General features: G+C 54.2%; 1 protein-coding gene across 1 annotated transcript; it reads right to left on the bottom strand.

The window, feature by feature from the left end:
* Window positions 1–1,079: 1,079 nt before the first annotated feature.
* On the bottom strand, window positions 1,080–16,580 carry ATF7IP2 (activating transcription factor 7 interacting protein 2). The gene is made up of 12 exons (XM_063315059.1): window positions 16,553–16,580; window positions 15,199–16,227; window positions 14,408–14,632; window positions 13,562–14,179; window positions 11,985–12,115; window positions 9,968–10,099; window positions 9,628–9,699; window positions 8,671–8,804; window positions 7,885–7,961; window positions 6,767–6,948; window positions 5,649–5,765; window positions 1,080–3,504 (listed from the first exon to the last, which is right to left on the bottom strand). The coding sequence occupies exons 1-12, from the start codon at window positions 16,578–16,580 to the stop codon at window positions 3,103–3,105; spliced, it is 3,147 nt and encodes a 1,048-aa protein (XP_063171129.1). The 3' UTR covers window positions 1,080–3,102.
* Window positions 16,581–18,439: the final 1,859 nt, after the last annotated feature.

Below are 18,439 nucleotides of genomic sequence, written 5' to 3' on the forward strand. Positions count from 1 at the left end.
AAGCCACTCCTTCCCCCGAGGTGCATGTGTCCTGAGCTACCTCAACATGTGCCACGTTGCTTGCGGTCTTGATCTGCAGCTGGAGCATTTTTCTGTTCATCTTGGACACGGAGTCAAGACAGTGCTTTGTCCAGCCAGACTCTCGGCTCAGCTCCACACTGGCGTAGAACTCCTTCCTGTTTTGACCCTTTCCCCACGTCCTGAGGAACTTAAACATCCCTTGCGAATGCATTGTGGGAGGAAGACAAGCCTCAGGCCCTCCATTCGAAAAGCATCCTGCGGAGCAGACCTACGGGGCCCTGGGGATGGCTGCCCATCAGTGCAGGGAGACGCTGGGCTACGGCCGGCATTCAGACTGAAGTGGGCTTGAGGGCATGTTTTTGCAGGCCTCCGAGGCCATGGAACCCCTGGCAGAGTTGTGGACAGATTTAAATGCTTGCTGATCTAGACTGAACAAACTGCTTTGAAGCAAGAGGCTTGGTTCGCGGCTGGAGGAAGGGGGGGGGGTGCCAAGTTACCCCCCAGGAGCAAAGTGGAACCCTCAAGCTGTTCTTACAGATCATCCTAGACCAGGCACTTCACTCTTCTCACAGGCAGATGCCACAACATCCCTACTTCCTGCCTGCGTATCTTCTAACAGCCACCAGCCCGCTCGTGCTAGCAAAACCCTTTTATTTTTACCAGATCGTTACCGATACCAACACTGTGCTCTGAAGTCTGCATTCCTAAACTTTCTAGCTAGGAAACAAGCTCCAGAATTATTTGGAGCTGCTTTATGAACATGAAGAACAGATCAACTTGCACGAATGACAGATGTTGTTTTTTAAACAGCCACTATGTTAAACGTGCAGACGGCATTTTAAGATATCTCAATGAGCGGATATTTGGAGCGAGCAAATGAGTTTATCTTGACCGGAATAGCATCCTCAGGCATGGGTGGGGAGGGATATGTTGGGAGAAAACTCAGTTCCTGCTAGACATAGACTCATCCTCTTTGGCCTTTAACACTGCCCATTTCCACCACTTCCTTCTTGTCTCTCTTCGTCATCCTGTAGCTCTACACGGGCTTTAAAAATAAGTTTCTGCTCGTGGTGAATCTTTATTCAGAACAACTAACTCCTCTGGTGATTTTATCATTGGAATTTATATTTATGTAAAAAAAATAGCATGGGTACACAAACTTATATAGTATTTACAATTACATGACTGATCCCTTCATAAAAAGCAAATAGCAAGTCATCGTATAACCAGACAACCTGCCTTATAAACAGAAAACATCCCTTTTTAACCGATGCTGTTGCAACTCTACCTGAAGGGAAACGAACCTCTTTATGCAGTGCTACCAGTTTTTCAACATTTAAGCAATCAAGCATTTGGGGTTTCTCGGAGGAGAAACCTTAAGATAGCTAGCTTAACTCCACCAACAGTGCCTCAATGGTTTTGTATTTTATATACCTATCGTATATGGAAATAAAAATTACAGCCAGTATTAGCCTGACTTGTTTCATTCTCTTTTGGCGGCTTTCTGGTTAAAATTAAAGGATGGAGGGAAAAAAACAAACCACGTTGTGTGCCTGCTGATTGGCGTACTAGCAGGAGACAGAGTCGGCTTTCCTAGAATGCTGTTAACGCTTCTAGACTTCACAGGTGGGGAGAAAGGCTTGAAAAGAGGCATCTATTGGGATCCTCAGCTGAAAATTGTGCGTTGGGGGCCCGAGGGCGTCCAGGGTTCCAAGAAGGCGGCCCAAACGTGGCTTCCCCTCGCCTGGGTCCTCCGCTTCCAGGTGGCCAAGTGGGCCCAGCAGGAGGATACCCAGCGGGAGAGGGCTGCCCGAGATCGTGCTGTACAGCACGATTGATACCAAACAGACATTTATACCAGTTCTCAGTAACAAGCAAAGTTACTCCCTGGTGAGCAGCGTTTTTGCACTGTAATCACTTTTTTTTTACAAGCAAGGAAGGATGCTTGGAATACGTCTGCACAGACACAGTTACTGCTCACTGCCCTCCAGGCCATGGGCACCGCAGAGGCCATGCGGCTCAGAGGACCCAGAAACGAGGGGGGAAGCCGTGTTCAGTTACTGTGGCCCAGCTGAAAGGCGGGCCCCCTGCCTGGCAGTTTACCCAGCCCTGGACCCAGGGTGGGCCAGGAAGGAAACACAGAACACGCTGCTCTTGGCTTGAAGCACCAAGGTGGCAAGACCCTTGCCCTTCTGAAAAAGCGGAACGCCTTTCCACTGAACGACTGGCTCTGAAATTCAGCCTTGCTCAGGAATGGTGCATCGTATTGCTTTGGAAAGGGGGGTGCAGTTAGAAAAATGTGCTCCTCTTGCTCCGTTTTTGAGACGCAGAATTAGAGAAATGTTGCCCTGGACTGTTATCCCCACTGTGCTGGAAGGGACAAGCAAGGCGGAGGCCTCCCGGTTCCCTGGCCCGCTAGATCGTAGCCGGCGGGACCCCACTATTTCAGCCCTTCAGTAATGCGGCTGTAGGTCAGGAAATCACTTCTGGAGGGAAAGGCGGTCGTTGGGGCGGGCGCACACGACCCACCCATGACAGTGGACCCCGATGAGAATACGGTGGCCACGTTAAACCAGTGCTAATCGGGCCTTTTACAAAATTAGGAAAATACGATAAGCCCGCAGGAAAACCCAACATAAAAGGCACTTCATTTAAAAAAAAAAAGATTTTTAACCCACATGGCTTTGGGACAAGAGGAACACTCTGCATGTCTCTTCTTGCCGGTGAGGGAATGAAAACTAAACTTAATGCAACCTTCCCCTACTTGGTGCTCTTCAGGCCTCTTGCACTGCGAATCTCACTGTTCTGGACAGCCTTGTGGACTGTGAATCGGGGAAATCTTAGGCAAGCCTGTTTGGAGACCTCAGCTTCCAAAGGCTGGCTTCATGAACCTCCACCCCGGAGTTCTCCTGTGCTTGCTGCCAGCTTCGTGCAGGAGAAGATGGCCAACGGCCAACCAAGAACTGCATGTGGTGCTTTCAACACAGCGAGCTGGGGAGAGGACACCCCTAAAGAGCATCCAGGAAAGTGGTGTCAGTGGGAATGGGTCCTGCCTCGCCCCCAGGAACAGGCTCGCTCCATCTACAGGGCAGAGATGGACTGAATCTCACAGAAAGGTCCGTAGCGCCCGTGAATGTCCTTGGACTGCATGGTGAAGTAACACTTGGCCGAACTTGGGAACTGAGAGAGCAGGCAGGCCATGGGTAGAGGCAGGGCCTTGAGGACACTGGTCCTCTTCCAGTCGGAGGTCGCCCCGCTGCTGGCATCCTCTAGGCAGATGAACAAAGAAAAGCTTTCAATGGGAGCACACCTGGGGTCCACTCGGCTGACGTTCCACTGGAGGGCGATGCCTTTGGGCTGGTTAATCTGAGCGACCGCCAGCTCCAGTTTCTGGGGCGGCAGCGTGTCTCTGAAGTCCTTCAGGTGCTCTGGGTCGGGCTCAACGCTTGGCAACGGAGGGAGGTGAGGAAACCTCGAGGGCACCTAGAGAGAGGCAGGAGCCGCAGTTCGTAAGCGGGCAACGAAAGGGACAATCCTGTTCATTAGCATTCAGAAGGCAGTCCATGGACGCCCACCTCAAGCAGGTGTGTGAGTTATGCAAAATGGTCCATATGCAGAGCAGGAAGCTTTGGGTGGTCCACATCAGACCAAAGGTGCATGTTCCAGGATCAGGGGCTGTGGGGAAAAGCCCGGCCTTTGATGAGCAGGAAGAGGGGAGGGAAGGGGAAGGGAAGTGAGAGAGAGATTAAGGGAGTGGGGAGACTGGCCGATGGGCTGTGCCCGACCCCCACCAAGGAGGGGAGGGGTCAAGGCCTTCCCTACTCGCCCACAACCCCTCTGCAGATGTTCTGGTTCTCAGTTCACCTGGAAGGGTCTGGCCAGACCCCTGAAGCAGAATGTGTGAGAATCATGCACAAAACGCATTTTCTGTTTCACACGCCTCCCTAGTCCCTGGCAGACGCATCGCCAAGTGAGCAAGCCCCAACCCCCACCACTCTGTTAGCATGGAAGCAATCTCCCATCTTCTGCTTTCTGCCTTCCAAAAGACCTGCCTGCCTTGCCTGGAGATGGAGAAAATGCCGAGCAACGGATGTGCCACAGAAGTGGGGGACGAACTACAGTGTGCGCGCTCCTGCATCTCAGCAGACCTGGCGAAATTCCTAGGGCAACTGAAACTAGGGTCTCTGTCCGTTTTACTTCACCGCTTTCCCTGATGAAGACTTCTGGAGCGCTCAAAACCTTACATGCCGTTGTGTGACCTTGAGGCAGGGCTGAGAAACGTACCATTGTAGTGGGACGTTCAGAACGCTTGAGGACGGGTGGGCGGGCAGTCTCACTAAGCCCAAGCGTGTTCTGAGTCCAGCTCTTGCTTCAGGATCCCTCCTCAGAGTTGAGGGGTCAAGCGCTTGGCCTCTCCCACTGAGGGCTGCTCCACTTGCTCTGCAAGGCCCCCCCCCGCCCCCACGGCATGGGGAATAAAACCCACCCCTTTAAATTTAAGACTCATCACGTTAGCTTGTGGTCGCTGGGGCAGCGTGCCGTACAACCCTATCCTCTCTCGACCGGAAGCAAAGGGGTCTGGAGGAGCAAGGCCCAGCCCTTCCCGGGGCCGCGCTCTAAGGCCGCGGAGGGTGGCTCAGTGAGGACAAGGCTCCCAGGAGCAACTTCTTCCACGGCCTGCTCTCTGTGCTTGCTGCTGTGTTGGGGGTGCCCCTCTAAAGCTGCTGCTGGAGTTTTAACAGCAAGAGAGGATGACTGGATATGCAGGGAGCAGTCAGTTAGGCAGAAATTAACATACTTTAACCTCCGATGGACGGTAAATCTAATTCGATGTACAGGCAGTCCTCGGCTTAACGACCACAACTGGGACCAGAATTTCCATCGTAAGTCGAGTCACCAAGCGATAGGCCCCGATTTTACGACCATTTTTATGGCGGTTGTTAAGCAAATCCAGGTTCCTCAATGGGCATTTTTTGCTGGGAAACAGCAATAAAGTTGCAAACACTATCACGTGACTGCGGGTTGCTGCAACCGGTCATCAATGCAAACCTGTTGCCAAGCGCCCAAAATGCGATCATGTGACTGCAGAGGGTGGTGGTGGTGTGACGTTTTGTGACACTGGAAGTGCTTTATAGGCCACGCCCCCATTCTGAGGCCGTTGCAACTTTGGACTGTCGTTAAACGAATGGTTGTTAGCGAGGACTACCTGTAGTTGTTCCTTGGCTACATATACTTTTTGTAGCCTGGGCAAGACATGCAGAGGCCAAGCATGGCTCTGGGCCATGAAAGCCTCGCCTCTGGTCATGGACCTGCTACAGGACCTCTGGATGGCATCCCACGGACACTTTTTAGACCCAGAGCCAGGCTGCTTCAAGTAAGGCGCTCACACCACCTCCCAACTCCGCCCTGAAATACTGTACATCGCAAAAGCTCAGCAGAAAAAAACCGGTCAGAGACCGTTTTTCTCCCACGGTCTCCATGGAGAGCTATAAAGGCCAGGGGGAAAAAGTGAAGTCCAGTTCAGAAAAAAATCCTCCCCACCTTTACCATGGGGGTTAGCACCCACGCTCAGACCTGCCTGCAGGGGACAAACGAGTGTTCACAATTGGGGGATTTCATTTAAGTACCTGATTTGGGGATTGTCTCCCAGGCTGCGGAAGACTCGCCGGCAGGCTTTCGTGGGACGAACGTCTCCTTCCCGCAACGTTTTTCTTCCCTTCTTTGCCAACACACACAAAAAGAATTAGGACATTTTAAACATTGCGCTAACTGCTATTTCATTAACGGGCGGCACGTCAACCTCGGATGGCCTCTCACAACTGCAACACCAACAACAACAAAGGCGCTAAGCTCTTGACCTTCGAGGGCAGATGAAGAAATGATCCCCAAAGCCGTACCAATGTTCTGCCAGAAGAAACATTTTATTCCTCCAGAGATACTTGGAACATTTTGAAGCTACTCCACCACATTTCCTTTGCACATTTCTATGATTTTTAGTTCACGGCTTTGGGAAAAAGCAGCATAGAGCAGGGTTTCTCAACCAGGGTTCTGCAAGAGGTCACTAGGGGTTCCCTGGGAGGTCACAATTTATTTTTTTTTTTCAAATTTGGGCAACTTCACATTAAAGAGGTAAGTTTCATTCTTTATTTTCAGTTTAAGAACACTGTTAATGCATATATACAGGCCTACCCATAAAAAGAATATAATAATTTTGTAACTTCTGGCCTATATTTGAGCCTGAATGCGCAGGGGTTCCCTGAGGCCTGAAAAATATTTCAAGGGTTCCTCCGGGGTCAAAAGGTTGAGAAAAGCTGGCGTAGAGATGGGAAAGCAAAGTAGTTAAAATTAATAATCATAAACAGCAACTATGCATGACCATAAAGGTATGAAAAAATAGTCTATTCACCTTTGTAAGTATTGTTGCCTTCGTCCGTTAACTCAACGAGAAACACGTTCTGTAATTAGGAGAGAATGCAAATTAAACGGATCAAGCGGTTCATGGTTTTGGTCTGCAAGCACCCTCTTCCGACCAAGCAGCAGTTCCCTATGAACGGCTCCTTCAGAGATAGGGGAGGATTACAATTGTGTTTGAAACCATCTCTTGATTTTTGTGTAAAGAGCTAAAAATCTCACGGCCGCAGATAAAGGAGCAACAGATTTAACAGCAGCCAGACAAGAAATATGACCTGCTTACAGCTGGTGGAGACCAAAGTGGCATAGAAACCCAAGTGATTTAGAAATGGAAATAAATACAAAACGCAACAAAGATACTCAGAATTCTGGCTCTTTTGTCACCGCAGAACAGGAAGAAGGACTGAGAAGGGTGAAGGGACGGAAAGCGTAGCATGGCTTCAAAGCTGACCTTGGACTCGCTCACCTGCTCAGCTGGAGAATCCAGGCTTCCGGCAGCTGCTTTTGTTGGATGAGCTACAGGAATGTGACACAAGGGAGCGCAATTTTAAAACTCTGATTTTGTTTGATGGCTCAGAAAGAAAGGCAGGAGCAGCACACGCCTGCACTAGGTGCGAGAGTAGCCGGGAGTTTTGTAGGCACCACCCCAGACCAGCCAGACTCCTGACTTTTCTGAACAAGGCTGAGAAGCCCGCCATCGAGAGGTCTGTGTCTTGCCAGGGCCAGATAAGGGCGGCGTTTAGAGAAGTTGGCTTGTGTGAGTACCCAGAAACTTTTACCTCCCTGGAACCATGCAAGGGAAAGGCGTCAGAGATGGGCCTTTGGTTCTAGCCATGGGTCTCTGAACATTCAGGAAGGGAGCTCCCCCTCAGCTGCAGAATCGAGTCACAGGCCTGAGGTCTGCCTGGAGCCACGGCCCTTTCTTATTCCTGGGCCGCTCCATCATCAAGCAACGGAGGGCAACTTTCTTCCCCAGTAAGGGAGCTGACTCAAGCAAGCTGAGGCCTCTTCCCATGCACCAGTTCATCCAGGCACCCTACGAGGCACCTGTGGTCACATTGGACCCAGGCGCTTCCATGCTCCGCAGGGGACAATGGTGGGGCCGAGCAAGCAGCCCCTGCCGGCGCTTTAGGACCTGTGCGTCTGTTCTGCTGAATTCCAGGACATTCAGGGCTGCCTGCATTTGGCCTTTCCCAGCCCCCAGCACCAACTGCCAGATTCTACCCCTTGAGCGTGCTGTCATTACACATCGCTTAGTCCCAGTTACTTTTCTTTTCTTTGCAGCAAAGAAAGGAAAACACACTTGGGGGCCCTTTGAGAAAGGCCTGCCAGAGTCTTGTTACTTAGTTCGCTCATCCGGGCACATTCAGATCATCTCAAATTACGCAGTGGTTTTGATTCTTTTTAAACGTGTTTGCTGAAAAACAGAAATGGGGAACTTAGCCTCCACACCTGGAGCCCTCGCTGCCAGCACCCCTGAGCTTTTCTTCAGCGCATCGGCGCAAGGGGGCTCATCAGCCTCAGATGACCTGATCGAGAAGCATCCAAAATTATTCACAGCATCCAGCAAGAGATATCAAGCAACATGGCCTCTCCCGCAAGACACCCAAAGCCTTAAAAATAAACTCCCTGCAATATATTCCACGCTTGGGTGGCTTCTTTCCCACCATGCCGAAGTTCTCTAACATCACTCAGTATTACAATACCGTGCAACTTAAAATGCTCCATCTGATAAAAATGTGACCAGACAAAAGAATTGTGCGAACAATGCCTCGTTTAGATAACCTGTATTACCAACCTATCATCTAAACAGCTCTGCTGAGTACAGACAGTGGGATTTGTTGTCCAACATGATCGGAGGCCGAGGAAGATTGTTACCAAGGAGTCGGCTCACGTTGCCCATTTTTACAAAAGCCCGGTTGTTCAACTGTATTTCCCAGGTAGCACTAGCCCTTCTACTTGTGTGCACAGGATGCTAAGTGCTTGTGCACTTACCCTTTGAAATTTCCTGATGGGAACTTCACCTGTTAGCCTACACAGAAATAGCTCTCAACTGCTAGAAATTGCTGATAATCAGAAGGACCTTTGCATTCACAATTTCGAACACCCAGACCCAGCCTCGTACAAAGCAACATGGAGCTTATAAACATCCTGGGATTTCTTTTCGGGGCACGTGGAAGTGATGCCACCCAAGCAGACTGCCTCGGAAGCAATCGACGGTCGTTCTTTGCCACAAACCTTTCCACGGCTGGAGAGAGGGTTTCAGCTGATGTTGGCTTTTTCGATAGTGCTGGCTTACCATCTGCCGTGCCAGGAAGCAGCGTGGCACAATTTAATACTTTACTTTGAGCACGTGCCCCGGGGTGGTTGACCTGGGGAGGAGGAAAGGAGAAAAGCATTTATTGCCTAATACGGGAAGAGACATCTTGCCACTGGTCACGCAGCCTTGCCCCAACTCGTGATGCCTGGCTTCTCTCTAGCAGCTGAACTCTCTTCTGGCTTCGTAAGGACCTCTGTGTAAACCTTGCCTCTGAGATAGTTTTGTTTTTATAACTACACCTCGAGACCCATGCCTCAAAAGCAAAGGCTGGAGAGTTGGGAGCTAGAGAAACCTCTAGCTGTTATGTCTTGTTATGAAACCTTCGTCCTGTTCCGCAGAATTTTAGGGTTTATTACTAACGTCTAAATAAAGGTGACGCTAGCATTTTAGCATGGCGTCTATGCCTCCTTTTGAAGTTTAGGAAACAGTGTTTTTCCTCTGTGCCCAAGCCATTTCCTCTGATGTGCACAAAGTAGCCTTTTCAGGGACAGTGATGAGAGCAATCAAACCACAGGACTGTATTCTGAGGTCCTTGATCAAAGCTATAAGCATTCAGAAAGAAACAAACCCTGGTGGGAAAGGAGAAGATGTAACCAAGTTTATCTAAAGATGCCTGTCTTTTCTCATGTCTAACAAAAACAAACGGAGCCTTCATCGCACATCCATGAGTTCTGCCAACTTTTGGGGCAACGGCCCCATTGCCACTGAAAGGAAGCCCCAGCATCGTTCGATCCCACTGTTAGATACAGAAACGGAGGACAAGGTCGTTTCGTTCTGTACTGCAAAACACGGATGCACGCTGCGCGCTCGGAGGCCGAGCAACTGCTGCGGCTGTTTTGATCTGTGCCAGAGCATTGCTGCTGAGCGAGCCTTACTTTCCCGGATAACTCTGTCTGCTGGAAAGATACCACGGCATTAATGCGCCTGTCGAGTCTGGAGAGCTTCTTCTGCAAGAAAACAGAGGGAGGTTCTGCCAGAACCAGGGAAGCAGCGCTCCAGCTGCACAAGCGGGAGACCTGCCTTGAACCCGTGACCTGGCCCCCCCCACTCCCTGGACCAAGACCCCCAGCCCTTCCCCACTGGGGTCCTTACAGGGCGAAGCGAGGCTCCTTGGAAGGGGCCAGCGGGGGCAGCCACAAAGACACAAACAGGCTTGTGTCCTGTCCTTCGTGCACGAGGGACACACCCACAGCTTTAAAGGAAACGCGTGCTTACTACGATCTTAATTGCGATTCCTTCGTGCTTCCGCAGGCACTGCGTACGAGCAATCCTCTCACTTAAATCTTGGAGACCGTGTTCCAACGCTCCCATGGAGACCTCCAGCTGATTTTGAATAAAGCACTTGACCTACAGCAAGAAAAATACACAAATGGGGACGTTTCCGACTAGAAATTCGTGGCACCCCACCTCCACCCCAGCGCAATAAACTGGAAACGGGATGCTTTTCGGATGGCAGCCCAGCCCGGCAGTGTTCAACTTGTTTTCCTGTACTGACCTCTAGTGTTTCCCCGCCTTTTATACATACGGTGCTGTGTTTGTTGCAAAGTAGACGCACCGCGTGAGAAATTATTATTGCATCTGTAGCTGCTTCCATCGTTGCAGCAAGCACCCCTGCCCAATCTTGCTGCCCCTTCTGCTCAGTCCAAACCAAGACTCCACGGGCATTTAGGATCCACAGAACCACAACCCCGGCCCCCCATGAGTTTGGGCTTGTGTTTCTTAACTATGCCCCCATGGAAAGCCATTCTTGACACTGAATGAAAACTGGCAATTCGAACTCCCCAAGCCCCTCTGGGCGTGTGCGGGTCCCTGCTGTTGGTGAAATGGGCTTTCGGGATCTGGATCGAAGACTGAGGCAGGAGCAGACAGACCCCTCACCACTTCTGTGCCAGCTTCTCTGGCGTGGGCAGCTCCTCCCGCCACCAAGATTGAGGGGAGGTCTATCTCTGGGGCCACTTAAGAAACTTGCAGGGGGGTTGATCAAAGCCACCAAGCCGCAATCTCCCTCTCTAACCAGCCTTTTTGGCGGGGGGAGGGGAGTTGCAAGGAAGACTGGGCCAACGCTGAGCTGCACTGGTTGCCGATTTGCTTCCGTTCAGTTCACAGTGCTGTTCTTCACCTTTAAGGCCCCACATGGCCTGGGGCCGAGTTATTTGGGGAAGCGCCTCTCCCCGGTTGGATCTACCCATCCCACCAGGGGCATGCTGCAGGTCCCATCCGCTAAGGCACTGTTTCTCAACCTTAGCGACTTTCAGATGTCTGGGCTTCAGCTCCCGGAACTCCCCAGCCAGCATTCTGGGAGTTGAAGTCCAGACATCCTAAAGTCGCTAAGGTTGAGAACCACGGCACTAGGGAGTTCCATCTGACGCTGACGGGACCCAGGAGGCGAGCCTTTTCTCTGTGGACCCCCCTCTGGAGCACCATCCCCACCAAGGTGAGGTCAGCCCCGACCCTACTGGCATTTAAGAAAACATGGTTCTTCCCACAGGCTTGGGGACCCCAGAGAAACGTGTAGCCCGCGAGACGGTTCCACTGTGGGTGGGGTGGTGGCCTGTTCTCCCGAGGTTTTATTTTTGTGTGCGTTTAGCTCTCTTTGACTATTGTTTCAATTGGTTATCTCTCGTGCGCCGCCCAGCGTCAGACCTGCTTCTAAAGCCCCACCTGTGCTGGCTTGCAGGAGCGAGAGTGGTGAGGAATCAGTCCAATCCACAAAGTTTCTGGAACGTGTCCTTCGGAGACAGAACGTGCCCCGAATATAGCCAACTCAAAGCTTTTCCGAATCTCCTAAAACCGCGTGCCTCCACAGGGCAGAATCATGCGCACAAATGACGCCAGCCAGAGATTCGAGGAACAGGTGTGGGCTGCTCCAGACTGAAAACCTCGGGGCTTCACCCGGAGCAGGACCCCCCTTCCCCTCCCCTAATAACGCGCCTGCGACAAGCAGCGTTACCTGGAGACGTTTCCAGCCCAAGGAGGGCTTGAAGCGAGCTATCAAGACAAAAACAGTGGTTACGTACAGCCAGCAGGAACAGCTCAAACCACATGGCGCGGCCTCTGAGGCATTCACCGGCGATGTGCCTGCTAGAAGCCACAGCGCTGCTGCCGTCACCGCCTGCCTGCTTGGGAGTGCTTTGGCGTGGCCACTACAGGAAGCGGCGCTTGCGAGAGCCCCACAGCGCAACCGGAGGAGCGTTCCGCAACGTGAACTTCCCCGTCACCCGGGGACCTTTACCTTTCCCAGGCCAGACTGCGCTTTATCCAAGCCTGGACTGCCATCCTCCACAGGTTCGCTGGAAGGTTTGATGCGCTTGGAAAGGACATCTTCGTCACTGTTGGCAGCTGCCCTCTTCCTCTGAACATCACCTGCAAGACGGGAGACCCTCACTGAGGGGTTTGGAAGCCCCCAGGCGGGCCTTGTTACAAGCCTGAGCCGTGCCAGGCCGTGCTAGAACAAAGTTCCGGAACCCCCCTCAGAGACGCCTTCCACGATCTTTCCAAAACTTTTTTTTTTTTTTAAAAAGAAAAAGGAAAACCGCAATTGTGCAAACGTGCCCCCATTTTAGGGAAGGCTGCAACTGGCCAGCATCCCGAAACAAACGCAAGCTAGGACCGAGCTCCGATGTCCAGACCACGCGTCTTATTTCTTCAGTCGCTTAAAATGCTTCCGAACTCCTCCCTACCGAAACTAGGGTCCTAATCGTTGTGGGGTGAAATAGTGTTTGGGGCGGGAGATCTGGAAACTGCGACTCCTTTCTTAGCACTAAAACCTGGTCTCGTGCCCATCACCTCGACAGGCCACACACAGGGCTGCGGAAGGCGCTCTGGCATGGACCATTCCACACTCGGACAACTGGTGTCACACAAACCCATGCTGGAACTGAAGCCCACGCGCTTCGAAGGTTTGCGCCGCACCTTCGAAATCCAACAGAAGGGCTTTATTTGGGCCACAACACAGAAAAGCCAAGAGTGCTGGTGACTGGGGGGGTGACGTCACTCAGAAAGGGAGGGCAGGTGAGCCACTGAGCTGCATCACGCTGGCAAAGAGAGGGGCACATATGCCTTGCCCTACTCGCCCCATAAAACGGCTCCATGGCCGATTTACAACAGTGTGCAGAAAGAAAACCTTCAGGTAGTCCTCACTTAACAACAATTGGCAGTGGAATTTTGGTTGCTAAGTGAAGTGGTCATTAAGCAAATCCAACCTGATTTTACAAGCTTTATTGTGGCAGCTGTTAAGCGAATCACCGTGGATGTTAAGCGAACCACGGGGTTGTTAAGCAAATCACGCGGTTCCCCTCTGATTTTGCTTGGCAGAAGCAGGCCAGAAAGGCTGAAAATGGTGATTGCTTGACCACAGGACATTGCGATAATCATAAATGTGAACCAGTTGCCAAGTGCCCAAACAGTGATCATGTGACCGTGGGGATGCTGCGACAGTCATTAAGTGTGACAACAGGTCATAAGTAGGTTTTTTCAGCACTGTCGTAAATCCGAACTGTCACTAAATGAATGGTTGTTAAGTGAGGACTACCTGTATTTTCTGTTTTTTTCTACCCTCCCACACTACAAAAATTAGTGACTAAGGCAACAGGTTGGGATACAACGGAGGGGTGAGATGAAAATAATTAGGAAATGAGGACTGCTAGAGGCCCAGCCCAACAGCCTGCCTTCTGCTGTACCCGGGGGTGCTCGCAAGCTCCCCTGCGGGCATCACTCATACGGGGGTACAGAGCCGGCTGCAAGAGAAAAGAGCAGCCAGGAAATCTTTTTAAAATGCGTTTATCGATTTTAAAAGCTACCCAACCTCACCTGGTGGCGTTGCCAGAGCGTCCTCTTTTTCAGGCACCTGGAAGTGGCTGTCTTCCCGTTGCAACACTGGGATAGTTTGGCGGGCTGGCGTCTCTCCCGCTGTTTTGGCCACTGCATCCACGGCAGCAATTCGGTTCGTGGAAGAGGTGACCGGGAGCGGATCCGGAAGCTGGCCAGCTGGTTCCGAGTGCACCTCAGCTGGCTTCAACGAGGGGGACCCGGATTCTTTTTCGTACCAGCGACAGAGCATATCCTGCAAAGCGCTGGCGTTCAAAAACTGCTTGACGTCCGGGCTCGGGAGGTCTTTGAGTGTTTCTCCGTGATGGTTATAAATACTGATTTCGGAATTCACAACCACGCTGGCCACCGGCTCCTTTGCCGGGAGCGGCTTCTGGCCGGCACCAGTCTGGCAGCCAGGTTCGTCCTGGGAACCGTGGTGCAAACTGTTTGCTTCGGCTGCCGGGAGGCAGACGGGCCTCTCTTCAGCCGCCGTTCTTTCTGCGCCTTGGACCATCTTCAGGTTGTTCAGCAGCTCCACCTGCTTCCGGCTGCTGAGCGCCATCGTCTTCTTGGCCCGCAGGGGCTTTCTGGTCTCTGCCCCGGGATTCATCCTTCTGGCTGAAACACGAAATTGCACTGTGAAGCCACAGCCCAATATTGTGGCGCTCCTGTTGCTGCTTAAGAACCCAAGTGGGTCTCTCCCATTTAGGGCTTTGCATCTGGAGCCTGCTCTGTACCGGAGGCCCAGCCCTCTGGTCAGCCTGCCGCGGGGTGGGGGCCAAGGGGGGCCCGTCTCCAGCGGCTCTGGCAGGAACCAACACCACCCCGGCTGACATGCAAGCTCACCTGGCAGTTCTTCTGGGGTCTCAGGGCCTCTGAATGAGCTTCTCAACCTGCTTCCCAGCAAACGAGCAAAACGCGCACCCCAGAGGAGGGTCCGAGGGTGTCCTTCCCGCGGGCTCTCTTCCCTTCCCTGCCGGAAGGCTGCCGAGCTCCGGACCTGCTTCTGCTTTCTGAAGTCCTTTCCGGCCAGGATCCACAAGGCCTGCCGGCAGTTCAAGTCTACCGGCCCTGCAAGGAACAGAATCGGTTGGCTGGCGTTTTAAAAGCGGGCTGCGGCTCTGCCAACCCAGCTGGCCCTGGAAAGGGATCCGAGCCCGACCCGCCCCAACCGGGCCCAGGGCTTGGCGAGCAGGGGGCGGCGGAGGGGGCGGGCCGGTTCCTCCCTGCCCCCCCGCCCAGCATCCCGGCCGGCCAGCCGCTAACGGGGCTCGAGCCCCAGGGGGCCCAGACGCCCCGGCCCCCGGGCCTCCCTTCCACGGCGCGGAGCATCTTCCCCGGCCAGACCGGCCCGGAGCGGAGGGTCTCCGGCTCCGGCGCTCCCAAGAAGGGCGAGGCTAGAGCCCCCCGACCCCCCCCGAGCCCCTCCAGCTGCCGCCCGCCTCGGGGGCTCGGCCTCCCCGCGCCCGGCACCTGCGGGCACGTCCGGGGGGGCGCTCGGGGCTCCCCGCCCGGCAGCCGCGGCCGAGACCGGAGGCGGCGGAGCCCGGGACGCCCCTGCGGCCACGCGCGCGGCCGGTCCGGCGGCTCCGGGCGCGTCTCAGTGGGCTGCGGGGCGGGCGCGCCCATCCCCTCACCGGAGGGGCGGCGGGCGCTGCCGGCCGGCGACCCCGACTCACACGCGACTCTGCGCGCGCGCCGCGACGGCTCCCAGCTCACTGCCGCCGCCGCCGCCGCCGCCCGGAACGCTCGCGCCGGCGGCGGCGGAAGAGGGGCTGCGCACGCGCGAAGCCGGCGCCAGCGGGGGGTGGCGCCGTCACTCACGGGCTGCGGGCCGGCGAGGAGAGTTCCCCGGCCAACCGGGAGCCAGAGGAGGCGGGGCCTCCCCCTCCCGCCCAATCGGCGGCGGGTGTGGGCCGGACCTGGGCCCCGATTCGCCAAGCCCGCTAAGCCGTGGTTTGTCCGACCCGGGTTCCCCGCGGGAGCCGCGAGGCGCGGCTGCGCGTGTGAAGGCGGAGCGGCTGGCGGGTTCGTGGTGGGGAGGTCCCCGAAGCGCCGGCCCGGCTGCGCTTCCCCGTCCGGGGCAACGGAGGCAGCGCCGTAGCCGCGGCCGGCGCGGGGAGCGGGGCGGGCGCGGAAGGCGGGCGCCGGAGGGGCTCGGAGGGGCTCGCGGATCCTCCGGCCGGCCGCGCCGCCGCCGGCCCCGCGCGGGGCTCCCGCGGGAGGAGGCGCGGCAGGCGCGGCGCCCGGGCGTCCCCCGGCGGGCCCTTCGCAGCCCCGCCGGCAGGGAGGCGGGCGGGCTGGCGGTGCCGAGCGCGGGCTCGGGGGCCGCGGGGCGCCCCAGCCGGCCGCGGAGGCGGCGCTCCGTGCGGGGCGGCCCGGGCCCTCGCGGACTTGCCGGGAGGCGCTCGGCCGGGCGCCGGGACTGCCCGGGGGTCTTCCGGGGTCCGGGAGGGGCCGCGGCCGGTGCACGGGCGGGGTGCGAAGGCCCCGCCCCTGCCGCGCAAGGGGGGCCCGAGGCGCCCGTCCCGGCCGGCCGGGCCCACACCCGCCCCGGGGCCCCGGCGAGCCTGCCTCTCCCCCGCCGGCCCCCGTCCACGGGTGTCCCCTGCGAGGCGGGAGGGCAGGGAAGCGTTGCAGGGCGCCCCACAGAAGCTCGGGTGTTGCTGTGTAAAACAGGCGGAGACTCAGATCATCGCCAGTGGATCCGAAACATTTCCCTTTTATTGGGGCCCTCTGATCCAGCGTTTCTCAGCCTGGGCACCTTGAAGAAGTGTGTGGACTTCAACTCCCAGAATCCCCCAGCCAGTGTGCTGGCTGGGGAATTCCGGAAATTGAAGTCAGCACCTCCTCAAGGTGCCCAGGCTGAGAAACGCTGCTCTAATCTGTGAGGCTTCCCAACACTGACGCGTGATATGCCCGTTGTCGTGGTGTGCTTGGGAGGGGCACCATACCGGATAAATTAAGACCTAAGGGAATCATGGAATATACCAATCTCGTCATTGGGTCTTGTCGCCATTTACGTGACCATTTGGGGAGGATTCTAGCTGTTCCTGGACATTTCTTGATCATGGAAATTCATGTCCTGACTCTTGATGTTGTTATCCATAAGTCCCTTTGATCTTCTGGCCTTTGGCACATCATTGTTTATTCCATGCTGTTGCATTTCCATGCGCCTGTATGTACTTCATTAGACTGAAGATTCATCATATAGTGAATTTGGCTCGTTCTCCATCAGGATCACTAGCAGTTAGCAATTGCCTGGGAAAATGGGGCCTCTGGTGCAGCTCCCCCTGCTGTCTATATATCCAGAGGACCCCTTCCCACCGGCCTTTGTTGCACAAGCATCTTCTGTTCCCCTTCTGTTGCAATATAACCCCCACCTGGGGGTTTCGAACAGTCCCTCCTTGACCAGAGCTTCCTGAAAACTGTTTGTTCTGTGCGGTGGCAGCTGCTATTTGCCTAATTGGCCAGATTTCTGAGGGCTCCAGAAATGTCCTGGAACGCCTTGCTCAAAAATCCAGCCAGCTCTTCCTCCTCTCCTGCTAATTAAAAGATCAGAGAAAGCAACCTTCCTCTGCCCATCCTGCTAATCTGATCCTGTCTAGAGTGAAAATGAGGGAAGGGGGCAGCCTTGAAGTCTGCTGCCAGCACGATGCCCCCCTTCCCCAAGTAAATGCTCCCACCTTCCCTTTGTGGTTCTTTAATAACGTATGTATTTGTTAAACCAGGTTTAGCGACACATGGACACCAAGGTTATGAATACTGCTTGGGGATCAGTCCAGATCACCTTCCGTTTCCAATGCTTAAGTTACGCTGGATTTCTACGCTGCCCTCGAAGTGGATTGTTTTAATACAGTAGCTAAGCCTTTCCCTCGGTTTATGCACACAACGAATGGATTTGCACCACAAGCTAAACCCAAACTAAGCTAATTGCAGCTTTAATGTGACTCATGAAACCAAACCAAGATTTCTGTGACTTACCTGGTTTTATCAGCGTGGGTTCCTTTAAAGAATTGGCCAAGAGTCTCTTGCTAGGCTCATATAACACATTTGCCCCGTTTAACTGAATGTTTCTTCACCTCAATGTTTTGGGTTCTTAGGAGACCCTGAGTCATGACCTAACCACAAAGCCCTGGGTAAGTGGTGGTTGGCTAGCCTGTGGGTCAGCGTGTCTTGCAGCCCAGAGCATCTGCAGGGGTGTGCTTCAAGATGGCGTCTGCAACCAGGTGATAAAGCCTCTCTGCTTGCTCCAGGCTATGCACAAAAAAGCTTAGATTGTGCATCATAGTTGCCATTTTGGCTGTTTTGACCTGTGCCGCCCCCCCATGCTCCTGATGCAACACAGCCTGTGCCCAGTTTTCCTCCTTGGCCACCCTCCTTCCAGTCAAGCAAGAGGTCCAATGCATTACGGGGTTGACAGTTCACAAGAAAAAAGGACCTTTTCCAAGGGGGGGGAGGGTGCAGGGGGAGGGTGATGGACATTTCCTTCAGTTTTAATCCAGGAGGAAGGTTGTCCCTGCAAACTCCAGTGGGCTGTGCCCTTAACCTTTCTGCCATGCTTGGAACCCTCTTAACAAACAAGCAGGTTTCCCTCCAGATGTGGCCACTCCTGACAGCTGTCGTCCATTATGTCCATAGTTTTCAAGTGGTCCCAACCTTTCACTTTCTATTTTTGACGGATCACAATCCCTGTTCCCTGCGGGCTATCAACTCTGTGTATTATTAATTCACTTGCTCCAGCAACTGTACCTGGCAGCCTTTCCCATTCAGCGTTAAGGGCCTGTGGCCTCCTGCCTTTCTAAGGAAGGGGAGCTGGGAAATGTTTTAACCCTTTTTTAAAAAAATGTAAAATTCAGCTGACCGTTTAGACATCTC

The sequence above is a fragment of the Candoia aspera genome, chromosome 14 (genome assembly GCF_035149785.1).
Source record: "Candoia aspera isolate rCanAsp1 chromosome 14, rCanAsp1.hap2, whole genome shotgun sequence".
Taxonomy (NCBI): Eukaryota; Metazoa; Chordata; class Lepidosauria; order Squamata; family Boidae; genus Candoia; species Candoia aspera.